Source organism: Hordeum vulgare, chromosome 6H (assembly GCF_904849725.1).
Source record: "Hordeum vulgare subsp. vulgare chromosome 6H, MorexV3_pseudomolecules_assembly, whole genome shotgun sequence".
NCBI lineage: Eukaryota > Viridiplantae > Streptophyta > Magnoliopsida > Poales > Poaceae > Hordeum > Hordeum vulgare.
This window is the reverse complement of record NC_058523.1, coordinates 109,142,525-109,162,721: the sequence shown is the minus strand read 5'-3', so window position 1 is coordinate 109,162,721 and position 20,197 is coordinate 109,142,525. Positions and strand designations below refer to the sequence as shown.

The 20,197-nt window shown below is 41.9% G+C and overlaps 1 protein-coding gene across 1 annotated transcript in view; it reads right to left on the bottom strand.

Moving 5' to 3' along the window:
- The window catches only part of LOC123405176, a 35,986-nt gene extending 19,509 nt beyond the window's left edge, over nt 1-16,477 (bottom strand). Inside the window, exons 1-5 of the mRNA XM_045098971.1 lie at nt 16,304-16,477; nt 15,566-15,658; nt 14,533-14,640; nt 13,837-14,033; nt 13,321-13,701 (exon numbers count right to left, since the gene is read on the bottom strand). Coding sequence (XP_044954906.1) covers nt 13,321-13,701; nt 13,837-14,033; nt 14,533-14,640; nt 15,566-15,658; nt 16,304-16,477 — 953 coding nt within the window. The remainder of the gene's footprint in view (nt 1-13,320; nt 13,702-13,836; nt 14,034-14,532; nt 14,641-15,565; nt 15,659-16,303) is intronic.
- Between the last annotated feature and the right edge of the window lie 3,720 nt (nt 16,478-20,197).

The window sequence follows — 20,197 nt, the reverse complement described above, 5'->3', positions numbered from 1 at the left end:
GCTCGACCTTTTGGTCTCATGTGTTCCGAGGCCATGTATGCACATGCTAGGCTCGTCAATCTTAACCCGAGTGTTCCGCGTGTGCAACTATTTTGCACCCGTTTTATGGGAACGTTGAGTCTATCACACCCGATCATCACGTGGTGTCTCGAAATGACGAACTGTCGCAACTGTGCACAGTCAGGGAGAACACAATTTCGTCTTGAAATTTTTAGTGAGAGATCACCTTATAATGCTACCGTCGTTCTAAGAAAAATAAGGTGCATAAAAGGATTAACATCACATGCAATTCATAAGTGACATGATATGGCCATCATCTTGTGCTTCTTGATCTCCATCACCAAAGCACCGGCATGATCTTCTGGTCACCGCCGCCACACCATGATCTCCATCATCATGATCGATTGCTACTAAAGCTACGACCTAGCAATATAGTAAACACACCTACAAACACAAACGTTAGTTTAAAGACAACCCTATGGCTCCTGCCGGTTGTCATAGCATCAACGTGCAAGTCAATATTAACTATTACAACATGATCATCTCATACATCCAATATATCACATTACGTCATTGGCCATATCATATCACAAGCATACCCTGCAAAAACAAGTTAGACGTCCTCTAATTTGTTGTTGCATGTTTTACGTGGCAGCTATGGTATCTAGTATGATCGCATCTTACTTACACAGAAACCACAACGGAGATGTGCAAATTGCTATTTAACCTCTCCAAGGACCGCCTCGGTCAAAACCAATTCAAATAAAGTTGAAGAAACAAGCACTCGCCAGTCATCTTTATGCAACGAGGTTGCATGTCAGTCGATGAAACCAGTCTCTCGTAAGCGTACGAGTTATGTCGGTTCGGGCCGCTTCAATCCAATAATACCGCCGAATCGAGAAAAGACTAAGGAGGGCAGCAAATCGAACATCACCATCCACAAAACCTTTTGTGTTCTACGCAAGATAATGATGACCCACAAGTGTAGGAGATCTATCGTAGTCCTTTCGATAAGTAAGAGTGTCGAACCCAACGAGGAGCAGAAGGATCCGACAAGTGGTTTTCAGCAAGGTATTCTCTGCAAGCACTGAAATTATCGGTAACAGATAGTTGTGTGGTAAGATGATTCGTAGCAAGTAGCAAGTAATAATAGTGCAACAAGATGGCCCAATCCCTTTTGTAGCAAGGGACAAGCCTGGACAAACTCTTATAGGAGGTAAAGCGCTCCCGAGGACACATGGGAATTTCTGTCAAGCTAGTTTTCATCATGTTCATATGATTCACGTTCGCTACTTTGATAGTTTGATATGTGGGTGGACCGGTGCTTGGGTGCTGCCCTTACTTGGACAAACATTCCACTTATGATTAGCCCCTCTTGCAAGCATCTACAACTATGCAAGAAGAATTAAGACAAAGTCTAACCATAGCATTAAACTAGTGGATCCAAATCAGCCCCTTACGAAGCAACGCATAAACTAGGGTTTAAGCTTCTGTCACTCTAGCAACCCATCATCTACTTACTACTTCCCAATGCCTTCCTCTAGGCCCAAACAATGGTGAAGTGGTATGTATTCGACGTTCACATAACACCACTAGAGGAAAAACAACATACAACACATCAAAATATCGAACGTATACCAAATTCACATGACTACTTATAGCATGACTTATCCCATGTCCTCAGGAACAAAAGTAACTACTCACAAAGCATAATTATGTTCATGACCAGAGAGGTATTGAATAGCATCAAGGATCTGAACATATAATCTTCCATCGAGTAATCCAACTAGCATCAACTACAAAGAGTAATTAACACTACTAACAACCTTACAAGTACCAATCGGAGTCGCGAGACGGAGATTGGTTACAAGAGACGAACTAGGATTTGGAGATGAGATGGTGCTGATGAAGATGTTGATGGTGATGAGTCCCCTCCAATGGGAGGAGTGTTGGTGATGATGATGGCGACGATTTCCCCCTCCGGGAGGGAAGTTTCCCCGGCAGGACGACCCTGCGGGAGCTCTAGATTGGTTCTGCTCAAGTTCCGCCTCGTGGCGGCGGCGATTCCTCCCGAAAGCCTCCTCTCGATTTTTCTGGAACGAAACCCTCCTTATAGAAAAAGAGGGGAGCCAGAGGGCCAACAGGGAGCCCACAAGCCCCCTAGGCGCGACCAGGGGGGTAGGCTGCGCCTAGCATGCTTGTGGCCTCCTGGTGGCTCCCCTCTGGTAATTCTTCCGCCTAGTATTTTTTTAAATTCCAAATTAATTTCTCGTTGATTTTCACGGCTTTTGGAGTTCCGCAGAATAGGTATCTCAAACTTACTCCTTTTTCAGGCCAGAATTCCAGCTGCCGACATTCTCCCTCTTCATGTAAACCTTGCAAAATAAGAGAGAAAAGGCATAAGTATTGTACCGTGAAGTGTAATAACAGCCCATAAAGCAATAAATATCAACATAAAAGCATGATGCAAAATGGACGTATCAACTCCCCAAGCTTAGACTTCGCTTGTCCTCAAGCGGAAACCGAGATTAATAAATATGCCCACATGTTTAGAGAGAGAGGGGTCGACAAAACAAGATATGGACATGCAGCATCATGATCATAGTTAGAACAACAATATCATCATATAATCTCTTATGCTAAAGTGATAATTCCTTCACAAAGTAAAGTATGGATCAAGAACCTTATTGAGAATTGACAACCAATAGCCTTTAGTCAATGAAGCAATTGCAATTTATCATAACATCGGAAAGAGTCAAATAAGAGCTTGTAAAGCAAATACACATACTCAATCATCCTTTCGTCTTCTACAGTTGCTACAACTCACGTGGTACTCATGAGATCAAAGTTTCAGTCGAACGTAGAGAAAGATAGCGGCTTATAGTTTCGCCTCCCAACTATTTACCTCAAGGGTAATATCAACAATAATAATTCATGAATACTTACTTCCAAGTTGACATATGAATATAGATCTTTCCCTAGCATATGACGTTAGCAAGGATAAAGGCGAAATAAGGAATTGGTGTAGATCACCATGACTCTTTCAAGGGCAAAAAGTAAAGGTACAAGATAGGCCCTTCGCAGAGGGAAGCAGAGGTTGTCATGCGCTTTTGAGGTTTGTATGTGTGACCTCTTAGTGTGGAGGAACGTCACTTTATATTGCCTCGTGTGATAAAGAACTTGATTATGCAGTCTGTCGCTTTTATGTCTTCCTCATCACAGGTTCGTACAAAGCTTATTTTTGATACACTAATAGATCATACATATTTAGGGAGCAATTTTTATTGCTTGCACCGATGACAACTTACTTGAGGGATATTCTTCAATACATAGGTAGGTATGGTGGACTCTCATGGCAAAACTGGGTTGAAGGTTTATGGATGCACAAGTTGTATCTCTACTTGGTGCGGAAGTTTTGGCTGATATGAGGTGGAAGCAAGCGTCACATGCTAAGGGATCTCTAGTCATATAATCATTGTTCGGAACCAAGCAAACATAATTCATTATGTTGTCTTCCTTGTCCAACATCTACTTCTAAGCATGCAATAGTTTAGTGAGTGTTCACAATCATAGATGGTGTCCAAGATGATATATTTATATGTGAACCTCTCTTTCTTTATTACTTCCTATTAATTGCAGCAATGACCAAGGTCTACGTTTCTACATCCACAACAAGTTTCAATCAACATTCTTTTTATATGTGAAGCCATCACTTCCCATAAGATCATTACATGATCTTTCATGCTTTTGTTCTTTTATCATTCTTTTCTTTAGATCATGGCATGAAGCAAGGCCCTTAACTAAAACACTCTTTATTATAAGACTCACGATCTCGAATACATCAGGGGTGACACAAAGCAAAACTCAAGCCTAGATCACTAAGAACTTTATTCTACTAGAGAAAGATAAAACCAAAAAGGATCGAACTAAGAAAAGGTAAAGGCAAAAGATGTGATGGTGATACGATACCGGGGCAACTCCCCCATGCTTGGCACAAGCCAAGGGGATTTCCCATACCCGTGCTTAGTTGTCTTCCTTTAGAGGTGATGGTGGTGGAGTTGTCGCAACCTGGGTTTGATCCTCCGTCTTCCAAGGCATAGGTGCTCCATCATGGAAAGATGATCGAGTCTCTGGAATCCTCAAATCTGCAGCCAACTATATTGATTGAAATCTATACTCATACTCACAATTTTGGTTTTGCAGGTCATAAACTGGGCTTGGAGCTGATCAATTCTATCATAGAGCCTGGAGAGGTGCTTCCCGATGTCATTGGCATCGATCTTGTGCTTGTTGGTGAACTTCGTGATCATCATGTGGTTGGCGTTGAGTCTGCGTTCCACCATCCATTGGCACTTGAAGACTTGTTGCTCCATTCCTTCGAGCCTCGCCTCCACGCTTCCGGTGTTCTTAGCCCCCTCAACATCACAAATGTGCAGCACCCCCTCATGCATCTCGATAGATTGAGGGTGTTGCAGCACTCCCGGGAGGTAGGGATTGATGACCTTCTCGAAGAACTTGACCTTCGGGGCTTTTGGGGATGCCATAGCAACCTAGATCTGTCTGCACAACAGCTCAACACGAAAACAGAGTAAATTTGCGTGATACGAGGGTCAGGCCTTTCGGGAGAATATATATAATGATTTTTATTCAACCAGAAGGAGTACTCCGCAAGAAAACGGAGTCCGGGAGGCACACGAGGTGGTCACAAGCCCCCCAGGCGCGGCCAGGGGGGTGGCCCGCGCCTGGCAGGCTTGTCACCTCCTCGTGCACTTTCCGGACTGCTTTAAATTTTTCTATTTTTCTAAAAATTCCGAAACGGAGAAAAAATCCTACTAGAAAAGTTTTGGAGTCGGTTTATTTACCGAATCACATACCTCTTCGTTTTTGGAGTCTGAAACAGGCTAATAAATATCCCTTATGTACTCATCCGGAGTTATAGTATTGATAATATTGCTTTCAACATTTATGGGAGTACCTGAGATATAATGCTTGATTCTTTGCCCATTTACCACTCTCGGAAAATTACCTTCCGTGTTGTTGATCTTGATGGCACCAGAACGATATACTTCCTCAACAATGTAAGGACCTTCCCATTTAGAGAGAACCTTGCCTGCAAAAAATCTTAAATGAGAATTATATAGCAATACATAATCACCTACATTGAACTCACGTTTTTGTATCCTTTTATCATGCCACCTCTTAACCTTTTCTTTAAACAACTTGGCATTTTCATATGCCTGAGCTCTCCATTCATCAAGCGAGCTAATATCAAATAACCTCTTCTCACCAGCAAGTTTGAAATCAAAGTTGAGCTCTTTGATTGCCCAATAAGCCTTATGCTCTAGTTCAAGAGGTAAATGACATGCTTTACCGTAAACCATTTTGTACTTAGACATGCCCATGGGATTCTTATAAGCAGTTCTATAAGCCCACAGTGCATCATCGAGCTTCTTAGACCAATTCTTTCTAGACCTATTGACAGTCTTTTGCAGAATTAGTTTAATCTCTCTATTGCTTAGCTCTACTTGACCACTTGATTGAGGGTGATAGGGAGACACAATTCTATGGTTGACATCATACTTAGCAAGTGTTTTACGGAAAGCACCATGAATGAAATGTGAACCACCATCCATCATTAGATATCTAGGGACTCCAAATCTAGGGAAAATAACTTCTTTAAGCATCCTGATAGAGGTGTTGTGATCAACACTACTATTTGGGATAGCTTCTACCCACTTAGTAACGTAATCAACAACAACTAGGATATGAGTATACCTGTTGGATTTTGGAAAAGGTCCCATATAATCAAAGCCCCAAACGTCAAATGGTTCAATGACAAGTGAATAATTCATAGGCATTTCCTGACGTTTACTGATATTACCTATTCTTTGACATTCGTCACAAGACAAGACAAACTTACGGGAATCCTTGAAGAGAGTGGGCCAATAGAAACCTGATTGCAATACCTTGTGTGCAGTTCTATCTACCGCATGGTGCCCTCCGTAATCCTCGGAGTGACACTTCTGTAGGATCTATCCCTGTTCATGTTCAGGTACACAACGTCTAATAACACCATCTACTCCTTCCTTATAAAGGTGAGGATCATCCCAGAAGTAATGTCTCAAATCAAAGAAGAATTTCTTCTTTTGCTGGTATGTGAAACTAGGTGGTATATATTTGGCAACAATATAATTTCATTAATCAGCATACCACGGTGTACTACGTGAAGTATTGATGACATTCAATTGCTCATCAGGAAAGCTATCATCAATAGGTTGTGGGTCATCAAGAACATTCTCCAACCTAGACAAGTTATCTGCTATGGGGTTCTCACCACCCTTCCCATCGACAACATGCAAATAAAATTCTCGTAGCAAGAGAACCCATCTGATAAGTCTAGATTTAGCGTCTTTCTTTTCCATAAGGTACTTAATAACAGTGTGATCAGTGTGAATAGTGACTTTGGAATCAACTATGTAAGATTTGAAATTTTCACATGCAAACACGACTGCTAAAAATTCCTTTTTAGTAGTAGCATAGTTCCTTTGGGCACTGCCTAGAGTTTTACTAGCATAGTGAATAACATTCAACTTCTTATCAACTCTTTGTCCTAGGACAACACCAACAACATAATCACTAGCATCACACATGATTTCAAAAGGTAAGTTCCAATCAGGTGGTTGAACAATAGGTGCAGTTATCAAGGCCTTCTTAAGTATTTCGAAGGCTTCCTCACAATCATCGTCAAAAACAAAAGGAATATCCTTTTGCAAGAGATTGGTAAGAGGCCTAGAAATCTTAGAAAAGTCCTTAATGAACCTTCTATAGAAACCAGCATGACCAAGGAAACTTCTTATACCTTTGATATCCATAGGGCATGGCATTTTCTCGATCGCATCAACCTTAGCCTTATCGACTTCAATACCTCTTTCAAAAAATTTATGTCCTAAGACGATGCTTTCATTAACCATAAAGTGGCACTTCTCCCAGTTCAAGACAAGATTGGTATCTTTACATCTCTGCAAAACTCGATCAAGGTTGCTGAGGCAATCATCAAAAGAAGACCCATAAACGGAGAAGTCATCCATGAAAACCTCAACAATCTTTTCACAAAAGTCAGAGAATATAGCCATCATACATCTTTGAAAGGTAGCAGGTGCATTACATAAGCCAAAAGGCATACATTTGTAAGAAAATGTACCGAAAGGGCAGGTGAAAGTGGTTTTCTCCTGATCAGATTATACAAGAGGTATTTGGGAGAAACCAGAATAACCATCTAGAAAGCAGACGTGTGTGTGTTTAGACAGTCTTTCTAGCATTTGGTCGATAAAAGGCAAAGGGTAATGATCTTTCCTAGTGGCTTTATTCAATTTCCTAAAATCGATCACCATCCTATAGCCAGTAATAATCCTGTGTGGGATCAATTCATCCTTATCATTAGGGACAACGGTAATACCTCCCTTCTTCGGGATGCAATGCACCGGACTCACCCAATCACTATGAGCAACAGGATAGGTAATACCTGCTTCCAGGAGCTTTAGTATTTCTTTTCTTACTACCTCTTTCATCTTAGGATTTAATCTCCGTTGATGATTGACAACTGGTTTGGAATTAGGATCGGTTTTAGTTTTGTGTTGGCATAGAGTGGGACTAATGCCCTTAAGATCATCGAGAGTATATCCAATAGCAGCACAGTGCTTCCTCGGAGTTTTTAGTAACTTCTTTTCTTCATGCTCTGAGAGGCTAGCACTAATAATAACAGGATATATCTCTTTTTCATCAAGATAAGCATACTTAAGAGTATCAGGTAACTGCTTAAGCTCAAACACATGATCACCCTTTGGTGGGGTTGGATCTCCAAGCAGTTCAACATGCAAACTATTCTTAAGGATATGATGTTCAAAGATAACTCTATCTATCTCATTCCTTTCATCCATATGCATATCATTTTCATGCTCAAGCAAGTATTGCTCTAAAGGATCAGTAGGAGGCATGGCAATAGAATCTAGGGCAATAATTTCATCTTTACTAGACAACTCTTTTTCATGAGGTTGTCTACCAAACTTGGAGAAATTGAACTCATGTGACACACATTCAAAGCCAACAGTGACAACTTGCTTCTCATAGTCAATATGAGCATTGACAGTATTGAGAAAAGGTCTGCCAAATATGATGGGACAAAAGCTATCTTGGGTGGTAGAAAGAACGAGAAAATCAGTAGGATACTTCGTTTTACCACACAAGACTTCAACATCTCTAACAATTCCCAAAGGGAAGATAGTATCTCTATTGGCAAGCTGAATAGTGACATCAATAGGTTCCATCTCAACGGTGCAATCTCGTCTTTAATTTCATCATATAAAGATTGAGGTATTGCACTAACACTAGCACCCACGTCACATAAACCATGATAACAATGATCTCCTATCTTCACAGAAACAACAGGCGTGCCAACAATAGGCCTATGCTTGTCTCTAGCATGTGGTTTAGAGATTCTAGCAGCATCTTCAGAGAAGTGAATATCATGGCCATCAACATTGTCGGACAGGAGATCTTTGATAATAGCAATGCTAGGTTCAACTCTAATTTGCTCAGGGGGTGTAGGTGTTCTAATGTAGCCCCTACGTATCACAGTTGAGACTTTAGAATGATCCTTTATCCTAACAGGGAAAGGTGGTTTCTCAAAGTAAGCACTCGGAACAATAGGATCATTATAAGCGATGAATTTCTCTTCAACTGGATTGGTTTTAACTACATTGACTTCTAAGGGAGTATGATATTTAAACCACTTCTCTTTAGGGAGATCAATATGAGCAGCAAATGATTCATACAATGAGGCTACTATCTCACAGTCAAGTCCATATTTAGCGATAAAATCACAAAAAGTATTTGTTTCAACAAAGGATTTAACGCAATCGAACTTAAGATTCATACCTGTCTCCTTACCTTCATCAAACTCCCAATCTTCAGAGTTGCATTTAATTCTTTCCAATAAATTCCATTTGAAGTCAATATCTCTCTTCATAAAAGAACCGTTACAAGAAGTGTCAAGCATGGTGCGATTATCATGAGAAAGCCGAGCATAGAAGTTCTGAATGATAATTTCTCTCGAGAGCTCATGGTTGGGGCATGAATATAACATTGATTTAAGCCTCCCCCAAGCTTGAGCTATACTTTCTCTGTCATGAGGCCAAAAATTATAAATATAATTCCGATCACGATGTACCAAATGCATAGGATAAAACCTTTGATGAAATTCCAATTTCAATCGGTTGTACTTCCATGATCCAGTATCATCACATAGCCTATACAATGTCAGTGCTTTATCCCTCAAAGATAAGGGAAAGACCTTCTTCTTGACCTCATCCTCGGGCAAACCTGCAAGCTTAAATAAACCACAAACTTCATCTACATAGATTAGATGCAAGTCGGGATGTGATGTTCCATCTCCTGTAAAAGGATTAGCCAGCAGTTTCTCAAGCATACCCAAAGGAAATTCATAGCAAATGTTTTCAGTAGGTGCAGCAGGTTGAGGAGCAACTCCTTGTGCTTCCGTTCGAGGTGAAGATACCCCGAACAAGCTCCTCAAAGGATTAGTTTCCGTAGTAACAAGTGACAATAAATTTCAGCACACTATATAAATGTTTCCTTACCAAATTCCACTTACCAAAGGCGCTTCACACCCCGGCAACGGCGCCAGAAAAGAGTCTTGATGACCCACAAGTGTAGGGGGTCTATCTAGTCCTTTCGATAAGTCACATTGTCGAACCCAACGAGGAGCAGAAGGATCTGACAAGTGGTTTTCAGCAAGGTATTCTCTACAAGCACTGAAATTATCGGTAACAGATAGTTGTGTGGTAAGATGATTCGTAGCAAGTAGAAAGTAACAATAGTGCAGCAAGATGGCCCAATCCCATTTGTAGCAAGGGACAAGCCTGGACAAACTCTTATAGGAGGTAAAGCACTCCCGAGGACACATGTGAATTTCTGTCAAGCTAGTTTTCATCATGTTCATATGATTCGCATTCGCTACTTTGATAGTTTGATATGTGGGTGGACCAGTGCTTGGGTGCTGCCCTTACTTGAAAAAAGATCCCACTTATGATTAACCCCTCTCACAAGCATCCGCAACTACGAAAGAAGAATTAAGACAAAGTCTAACCATAGCATTAAACTAGTGGATCCAAATCAGCCCCTTACGAAGCAACGCATAAACTAGGGTTTAAGCTTCTGTCACTCTAGCAACCCATCATCTGCTTACTACTTCCCAATGCCTTCCTCTAGGCCCAAACAATGGTGAAGTGTTATGTAGTCAACGTTCACATAACACCACTAGAGGAAAAACAACATACAACGCATCAAAATATCGAACGAATACCAAATTCACATGACTACTTATAGCAAGACTTATCCCATGTCCTCAGGAACAAAAGTAACTACTCACAAAGCATAATTATGTTCATGAACAGAGAGGTATTGAATAGCATCAAGGATCTGAACATATAATCTTCCACCGAGTAATCCAACTAGCATCAACTACAAAGAGTAATTAACACTACTAGCAACCTTACAAGTACCAATCGGAGTCGCGAGACGGAGATTGGTTACAAGAGATGAACTAGGGTTTGGAGATGAGATGGTTCTGATGAAGATGTTGATGGTGATGACTCCTCTCCGATGAGAGCAGTGTTGGTGATGACGATGGCGACGATTTCCCCCTCCGGGAGGGAAGTTTCCCCGGCAGGACGACCCTGCCAGAGCTCTAGATTGGTTCTCCTCAAGTTCCGCCTCATGGCGGCGGTGATTCCTCCTGAAAGCCCCCTCTCGATTTTTTCTGGAATGAAACCCTCTTGATAGCAAAAGAGGGGAGCCAGAGGGCCAGAGGGCCTACCCCCCTGGCCGCGCCTAGCAGGCTTGTGGCCTCCTGGTGGCTCCCCTCTGGTACTTTTTTCGCCCAGTATTTTTTATAAATTTCAAAATAATTCCTCGTTGATTTTCATGGCTTTTGGAGTTGCCCAGAATAGGTATCTCAAACTTGCTCCTTTTTCAGGCCAGAATTTCAGCTGCCGGCATTCTCCCTCTTCATGTAAACCTTGCAAAATAAGAGAGTTAAGGCATAAGTATTGTACCGTGAAGTGTAATAACAGCCCATAAAGCGATAAATATCAACATAAAAGCATGATGCAAAATGGACGTATCAGATAACATCTCCGCATGAACCTGGCTCTGATACCATTGTTGGGAAACGTTGCATGGGAAACAAATTTTTTCCTACGCACACGAAAACCTATCATAGTGATGTCCATCTACGAGAGGAGATTTGGATCTACATACCCATGTAGATCGCACAGCAGGAAGCGTTAAGAAACGCGGTTGATGTAGTGGAACGTCTTCCCGTCCCTCGAACCGTCCCACGAACCATCTCGCGATCCGTCCCACGATCCGTTCCGATCTAGCACCGAACGTACGACACCTACGTGTTCAGCACACGTATAGCTCGACGATGATCTCAGCCTTCTTGATCCAGCAAGCAAGACGGAGAAGTAGATGAGTTCTCCGGCAGCATGATAATGCTCCAGTGGTGGTGATGATCTACTCCTGCAGGGCTCCGCCCGAGCTCCGTAGAAATCCGATCTAGAGGTAAAACTACGTGGTATAGGTTTGAGTTGCACGTGGCAAAGTTGTGTCTCAAATCAGCCCTAAACCACCAATATATATAGGAGGGAGGGGGAGGGCTAGCCTTGAGGCACAAGGTCTCAAGGGTGCGCCGGCCAAGGGAGGAGGAGAACTCCTCCTCCTATTCGGTTTGGGAAGGAGGAGTCCTCCCTTTCCTTCCCACCTCCCTCTTTCCCTTTTTCTTTTATTTTCCTTTGGTATTTTCTTATGTGGCACCATCGGCCCCTTGGGGTGATTCCACCAGCCCACTAAGGACCTGTGTCGCCACCCTAGTGCCTTGGGATCACTCCCGGGTGGGTGGGCCCCTCCCGGTGAACTCCCGGAACCCATTCATCACTCCCGGTACACTGTCGGGATTGCCCGAAACTTTTCGATGAACAAATGAAACCATCCTATATATCAATCTTCATTTCCGGACCATTCCGGAAACCCTCGTGGCATCCGTCATCTCATCCGGGACTCCGAACAACATTAGGTAACCACACATATAACTCAACTATACTAAGATATCGCCGAACCTTAAGTGTGCAGACCCTGCGGGTTCGAGAACTATGTAGACATGCCCCGAGGCACTCCTCGGACAATATCCAATAGCGGGACCTGGATGCCCATATTGGATCCTAGATATTCTCCGAAGATCTTATCGGTTGAACCTCAGTGTCAAGGATTCATATGATCCCGTATGTCATTCCCTTTGTCCTTCGGTATGTTACTTGCCCGAGATTCGATCATCAGTATCCACATACCTATTTCAATCTCGTTACCGTCAAGTCTCTTTACTTGGACCGTAATACAAGATCCCATGACTTACACTTAGTCACATTGCTTGCAAGGCTTGTGTGCGATGTTGTATTACCGAGTGGGCCCCGAGATACCTCTTCGTCACACGGAGTGACAAATCCCAGTCTTGATCCATACTAACTCAATGGACACCTTTGGAGATACCTGTAGAGCACCTTTATAGTCACCCAGTTACGTTTCGGCGTTTGATGCACACAAGGTATTCCTCCGGTGCCAGTGAGTTATATGATCTCATGGTCATAGGAATAAATACTTGACACGCAGAAAACAATAGCAATAAAATGACATGATCAATATGCTACGTTCATAGTTTGGGTCTTGTCCATCACATGATTCTCCTAATGATGTGATCTCGTTCTCAAGTGACAACACTTGTCTATGGTTAGGAAACCTTGACCATCTTTGATCAACGAGCTAGTCAACTAGAGGCTTACTAGGGACAATGTTTTGTCTATGTATCCACACATGTATTTGAGCTTCCAGCCAATACAATTATAACATGGATAATAAACGATTAACACGAACAAATAAATATAATAATAACTAATTTATTGTTGCCTCTAGGGCATATTTCCAACACATTCTTGAATGGAACTGCACATTAAAATAAAATCAGTATGTGATAACCTGATAGTTATTTAGTGATAGTCCTGGCAGGCAAATATGATGAAATTTACTACTCCAATTATTTGCAATCCGCTAAAGTTTGCTAAGACATGATGTAAGTTCGAATAACAAAAAAGTCATTTGGGATAACAGTATCCATAAAGCATGCACTTGAAAGTATGGCAGGCCATCAGGAACATCATAAAGCCACTATGAGAATATTTCAGTGTTTCTACCTGATATAGGTACGCTTGTTCGCTGAATCCATTAATATACAAATGTCCAGACTTCCCATCACCAGGAACCCACCTCAAAGAGACTATTGGCACCTTGTATAGCTTGTATCCAAGGTTAAGCCTCTGAATAGGTAGATTTTGATTACTCAAAGATGAGGAATTTTCTGCACTGAAAATATCAGGAACAACCCAAAGATAGATATCACCACTTTCATATCCAATAGCAACTTTGCTTCCCTTGGTACATGCCCAGCATGACGATGCCGCATTTTTATCCTCCCGGTGCAATTGTTGTTGCGTAGTTCTACCGGATACGAGTACCACTTTGCTTGCCTTAATATTCCATAAAGTCATGACACCATCTCTGAATATAATGAGCAACCTGAGAGGAAGAGTGTACCTTAATGAGACATTTCACTATGCCTACAGAGGGGTATGAATTATGGAAGATCAACATGAATATGACATGGCCCAAAAGCTGCAATTATTCGTGCCAAACCAAAAGAGACCCACCCACCTTTTAGATTCAGCCAAAGGTTGCAGCGACACAAATGCAACTTCCACCCCTTTACCACCATTTGCCATGGAACCTTCAATAACAGATCGAAGTGAGTCCAAATTTGAATATAAGTTTCCAATTACATTGGCTCTTATTGAGATGATTGGCATCAGTATTGCTGTTGTGAATTTTCTTTCTGAATATTTAACAAATATCTGAATGGGGGTGATATTTTACATATAACTGCAAACTAACTATTTTTTTAAGAAGGATAAACAAAGCTCAGTATGTAGCTAGCCTTAAGGAAAATGAGTATTCAACAAATATATTGATATTCTAGAGACGGCTTATCTTTCCTGATTTGGTTTGCTACTTTTTTGCTTATAGTTATCTTTCCTGATTTGGTTTGCTGCTTTTTTGGTTATAGTTATATTATGAGAGTGCACATTGAGAGAAAAAACCTGTACAACCTGGTAAAAACAATGATCTATTTAAACGGACCGAGAAAGAAGCATCCAAGACTCTTGAGATCTGGTCAACATACTTAAGAGGAAATGCAGGTAATGGGATACCCTGCTGGCCTCACTGAAGAATTAAGTCCCTCGCTTTGCTGATTCATCACCTTGAGGGAAAAGAATACAAATCTGACAACATTACAAAAGACGCAAAAGAGAGTACAAACTCACGGGAAAAGAATAGAAAACAATTACATACCTGGTGGCGATTCACGATGGCCACCTCCAAGTTCATGTCGTTCTCCAGTAGCACATCGGCCATGGTCGTGGCCCCACGCTCCACCGCCCAGTGCAGGTACAACGCTATCTGCTACACATGATGTTTCGTTTTTACGCTCCCCTAATGTTCTAAAGACCAACAAAACATCATACACATGTGAATCAACTAATAGTCAGCAAAAGAAAATGTTCAAAGAAGATAATCAAATTGAAATAATGTAACTAAATACATAGAAGAATCATCTTATAAATAAATCAGGCAACCAATCATTTGTCGATATTCAAAGAGCTTTGTTACGATGCTCTGAGCCACCAGATAAATGAGAGCTAAAAAGAGAGAATTACTAAAATTGGATGTGTGCGTTATATATACCAAGGGTTATCCTTGAGAAAATTTGTGGCTCATGCCTCATGAAATTTAGAAGAAAATTTGGATAATATGTAGGTGGTAGCACTTTGCAGAATGTACAACCTTACAGGTTCACTCATGGAAAATTCAAAGTGTGTAAACATGCTTGACAATACAACACAATAGCCTTCCTTGTGTAACCGTGGTTCTGATCCCATGGCAACGGTGGAGAAAAGGTTTGATAGTTAAGGCCAACATGAACTCAAAAAATCAAGTAAAATATCCGTGAGTTCCTTTTTCGTGCGATGGAAAGTATCTATGCACTCCTTTACATACTATGAAAAGGCACCGTTTGAATTTTCAAGGCTATGAAATTTAGATGCTTATTGGTCTCTGGAAATTCTTCCATAGGGCACTCACATGAACTCCGGTAGAGATGAAGGATTGACCAGTGGAGTACACCTTGCTCATCCAACTCGGCTTCTCTATTCAGATCCTGATATAGGGCTTTCCCAAGTCTCAATCTTCTCTTCTCCATAACAGCTGAGAGATCATAACTACATTTAGCCCAGTCAATGACATACATCAGAAAACAATAATGAAAATAGATACCCCAAATCACAAAGAACATTGCCATTGCCGTGGATAGGACATGTGCATGAACCAGCGCTGCCCAGGACTGCAACGACCGCACCTTCATCTCGGCACCACTGCACCGGCGCCTTACCATTCCAAATTCGCCCGACTGGGAATATTCCTGTTAAACTTTAAACCCCGAGGTCATTCCCAATCAGATAATGATAAACTAAATAATATAGACAACCAGTTTATTGGATGAATCCCGGGCAAACATTTATGAGATGAATTCGTCATGAATTAAGTGGTAACTTGAAAGAGTGAGGATTTTAGGAATAGGATGTTCATTTGTACAGCCTTTATTCCCTCTATTTTTATCTCTTTTGTCTCACTTTCTTTCTTTTCGCTCTCTCTATTCTTTTTCTCCTTTTTTTTCTTCTTTCATACTCTTTTTTCTGTTGGGATCTTATTTCATTAATAAAGCATACATTTGGTCTTATAAGCAGCCAACATTCAAAAGGATTAATTTGTCATGTTCGAGCATGTGCAGAGATATAAGAAAATGGATAATATCTACTATTAAAAGCCTTTGCTCTATCAGGGTAGTCAAATCTAATTCATGTGAGCATGCCTTTACACATATTTTGTAGCATCCCAAACTAATTAATAACACAAATCTATGAACTCCCATACTATTTACCCACCCCACAGAAACCCATAGCTAACCCAAACACCTACATACAAAACCAGAAATTCGTAGACGACTACCCGAACATGATCAAACAAGACAAACACTCGAGCATCAAGGAACAACTGAGACACCTACCAGCAACGGTACAGTGGTTACAGCGGGCACGTCCACCTCGACCACATCCATGACCAAGACCGAGGCCTCGCCCTCCTCGCCCACGCGGAAACCTACCTCCCAAACCGCGCCGGCGTCGCCCAGCAGATCCCCGCCCGCGCCGCGCTTGCTCTTGGGCCGCCCGAGCACCACCATCACTCGACGTCGGCGAGGATGAGGAGAGGCGGATCCGTGGGGTATTGAATGACGCGTCCGGGACGGGGCTGAGGCAGGGCAAGGCGGCTAGATCCGATCGGGTCCGTAGAGGTGGAACAAATCAGGGATGGGTCGGGGCTGGGATGGCCGGCGGCGAGGGGGGTCGGGGGTAGGCAGCGTGGCGTGGGTTTCGGCGGGGCTGGGTTCACCGACGGCGAGGGGGTCGGGGTGTTGGGGCTGAGCGAAGGGAAGACTGATGACCCACAAGTATAGGGGATCAATCATAGTCCTTTCGATAAGTAAGAGTGTCGAACCCAACGAGGAGCAGAAGGCTCTGATAGATAGATTTCAGCAAGGTAATAACTGCAAGCACTGAAAGTAGCGGTAACAAGTGATTATGTAGCGAGGTGAAACGTAGCAAGCAAAGAGTAACAAGTAACAAGTAGTAGAAACGGTGTAGCAAGTGGCCCAATCCCTTTTGTAGCAAGGGACAATCCTGAACAAAGTCTTATAGGAGGGAAAAACGCTCCCGAGGACACACGGGAATTTCTGTCATGCTAGTTTCATCATGTTCATATGATTCGCGTTCATTACTTTGATAGTTTGATATGTGGGTGGACCGGCGCTTGAGTACTGCCCTTACTTGGTCAAGCATCCCACTTATGATTAACCTCTCTCACAAGCATCCGCAACTACAAAAGAAGAATGAAGACAAAGTCTAACCATAGCATTAAACTAGTGGATCCAAATCAGCCCCTCGCGAAGCAGCGCATAAACTGGTGTTTAAGCTTCTGTCACTCCAGCAACCCATCATCTACTTACTACTTCCCAATGCATTACTCTAGGCCCAAATATGGTGAAATGTTATGTAGTAGACGTTCACATAACACCACTAGAGGAAAAACAACATACATCATATCACAATACCGAACGAATATCAAATTCACATGACTATTATCAGCATGACTTATCCCATGTCCCGAGGAACAAAAGTAACTACTCACAAGACATAATCATAATCATGACCAGACGTGTAATGAATAGCATCAAGGATCTCAACATAAACTCTTCCACCAAATAATCCAACAAGCATCAACTACGAAGAGTAATCAACACTACTAGCAACCTTACAAGTACCAATCGGAGTTGCGAGACGGAGATTGGTTACCAGAGATGAACTAGGGATTGGAGAGGAGATGGTGCTGATGAAGATGTTGATGAAGATGCCTCCCCTCTGACGAGAGGAGTGTTGGTGATGACGATGGCGACGATTCCCCCCTCCGGGAGGGAAATTTCCCCGGCAGGATCGTCCTGCCGGAGCTCTAGATTGGATCTGCTCAAGTTCCGCCCCGTGGCGGCGGCGAAACCACGAAAAAGCTCCGTTATAATTATTTCCAGGTCAGGACGCATCATATAGCAAAAGAGGGGGGCTAGTGGGCCTTCAGGCAGCCCACAAGCTTGCCCACCGCCACTAGGGGGGTGGTGGCTGAGTGGGGGCTTGTGGGGCCCTGGTGGCCCCCTTCCGGTAGTTCTTTCGCCCAATATTTTTAATATATTCCAGAAACAAATCCACGTAAATTTTTAGGGCATTTGGGGATGTGTAGAATAGTGGACTAGGATTTGCTCCTTTTCAATTCCAGAATTCCATCTGCCTGAATTCTCCCTCTTCAAATAATCCTTGCAAAATAAGAGAGAAAAGGCATAAATATGGTACCACAAGTAATATAACAGCCCAAAAATCAATAAATATCAACATGAAAGCATGATGGAAAATGGACGTATCAACTCCCCCAAGCTTAGACCTCGCTTGTCCTCAAGCGAAAACCAAGTTCCATAAACATGTCCACATGTTTGCGGACGAAGGTGTCGATAAAACATAATACGAACATGAGGGCATCATGATCACACATAGAACATCAATATATCATAAAGATTCTTATCGGAAAGTAACAATTTCTTCACAAAGCAAAGCATGAAGCAAAAACCTTACCGAGAAGTAACCAACAATAGTCCATAGTCATTGAAGCAATTGCAATTTATCACAACATCAGAAAGAGTCAAATCAGAGCTTATAAGGCAAACCCACATACTCAATCATCTCTTTTGTTTTCCACAATTGTTATAACTCACGTGGTACTCATGGTGTCAAAGTTTCAGCTGGACACAAAGGAAGATAGGGGCTTATAGTTTTGCCTCCCAACGGTTTACCTCAAGGGTAAAGTCAACAACAATAAAGCATGAGTACTCAACCCCAAGTTGATATATGAACATAGATCTTTACTAAACATGTGACGGTAGCCAAGACAAAGGCAAAAAGGGAATTGGTGATGATCACCATGACTCTTACAAGGGTAAAAAGTAAAGGTACAAGATAGGCCCTTCGCAGAGGGAAGCAGAGGTTGTCATGCGCTTTTGAGGTTTGAATGCGTGTCCTATTAGTGCGGAGGAACGTCACTTTATATTGCCTCCTGTGATAAAGAACTTTATTATGCAGTCTGTCGATTTTATGTCTTCCTCACCACAGGTTCGTACAAAGCTTATTTTCCACACACTAATAGATCATACATATTAGAGAACAATTTTTATTGCTTGCACCGATGACAACTTACTTGAACGATCTTATTCAATCCATAGGTAGGTATGGTGGACTCTCATGGCAAAACTGGTTGGAGGTTTATGGATGCACAAGTAGTATCTCTACTTGGTGTGGGAGTTTTGGCTAATATGAGGTGGAAGCAATCGTCACATGCTAAGGGATCTCTAATCATATAACATTGTTTGGAACTAAGCAAATACAATTCATTATGTTGTCTTCCTTGTCCAACATCTACTCCTAGGCATGTAATAGTTTGGCGAGTGCTCATAATTGTAAAAAGTATCTAAGATGATATATTTAAATGTGAACCTCTCTTTCCACACACTAATAGATCAACAAGTTTATTACTTCTTATTTTCCTCCTGTGATAAAGAACCTCTGTTTCCTTATTACTTCTTATTAATTGCAACAATGACTAATGTCTATGTTGATTTATTCTCAACAAGTTTCAATCATCATACGTGTCCGAAGTGAAGTTATCACTTTCCATAAGATCGTCTCACGATCTTTCATGCTATCGTTCTTTTCATACTATTGATCATGGCCCAAAGCAAAGCCCTTGACTAAGACACTCTTTATTATATAGCTCGTAAGCTCGAATACATCGGGGGAGAGACAAAAGAAAAAGACTCAAACTAAAAACTAAAGACTTATTCCTCTAAAAGAAGAAATAAAAACTGAAAAGGAAAGAACTAAAACAAAGGTAAAAGCAAAAGATATAAAGGTGATACGATACCAGGGAAACTCCCCCAAGCTCGGCAGAAGCCAAGGGAATTGCCCATACCAATGCTTAGTTGTCTTCCTTCGACGGTGATGGTGTTGTTGTTGTCGCCTTTGATTCCAAAAGAGCTATCAATCTTTGATTTATACCTTTGAGATCTGTGACATGGTTTTCTAGCAAAACAACTTCACGAGAAAGGGAAATATTGCGAGCATGAGTTGTTTCGCAAAACCTCAAGACTTCAATCAAGGATGGAGACAACATGTGGATGAAGGGTTGGAGAAAGTCTATTCCTTCAACGTCTTCAACGTTGAACATAGGTTGAACTTCCTCCTTAGCTTGGGTTTTCTCCATAGCTTGGTCCCTGGCTTCCGTAACTTCTACTCTTTTTAGATCAGCATCT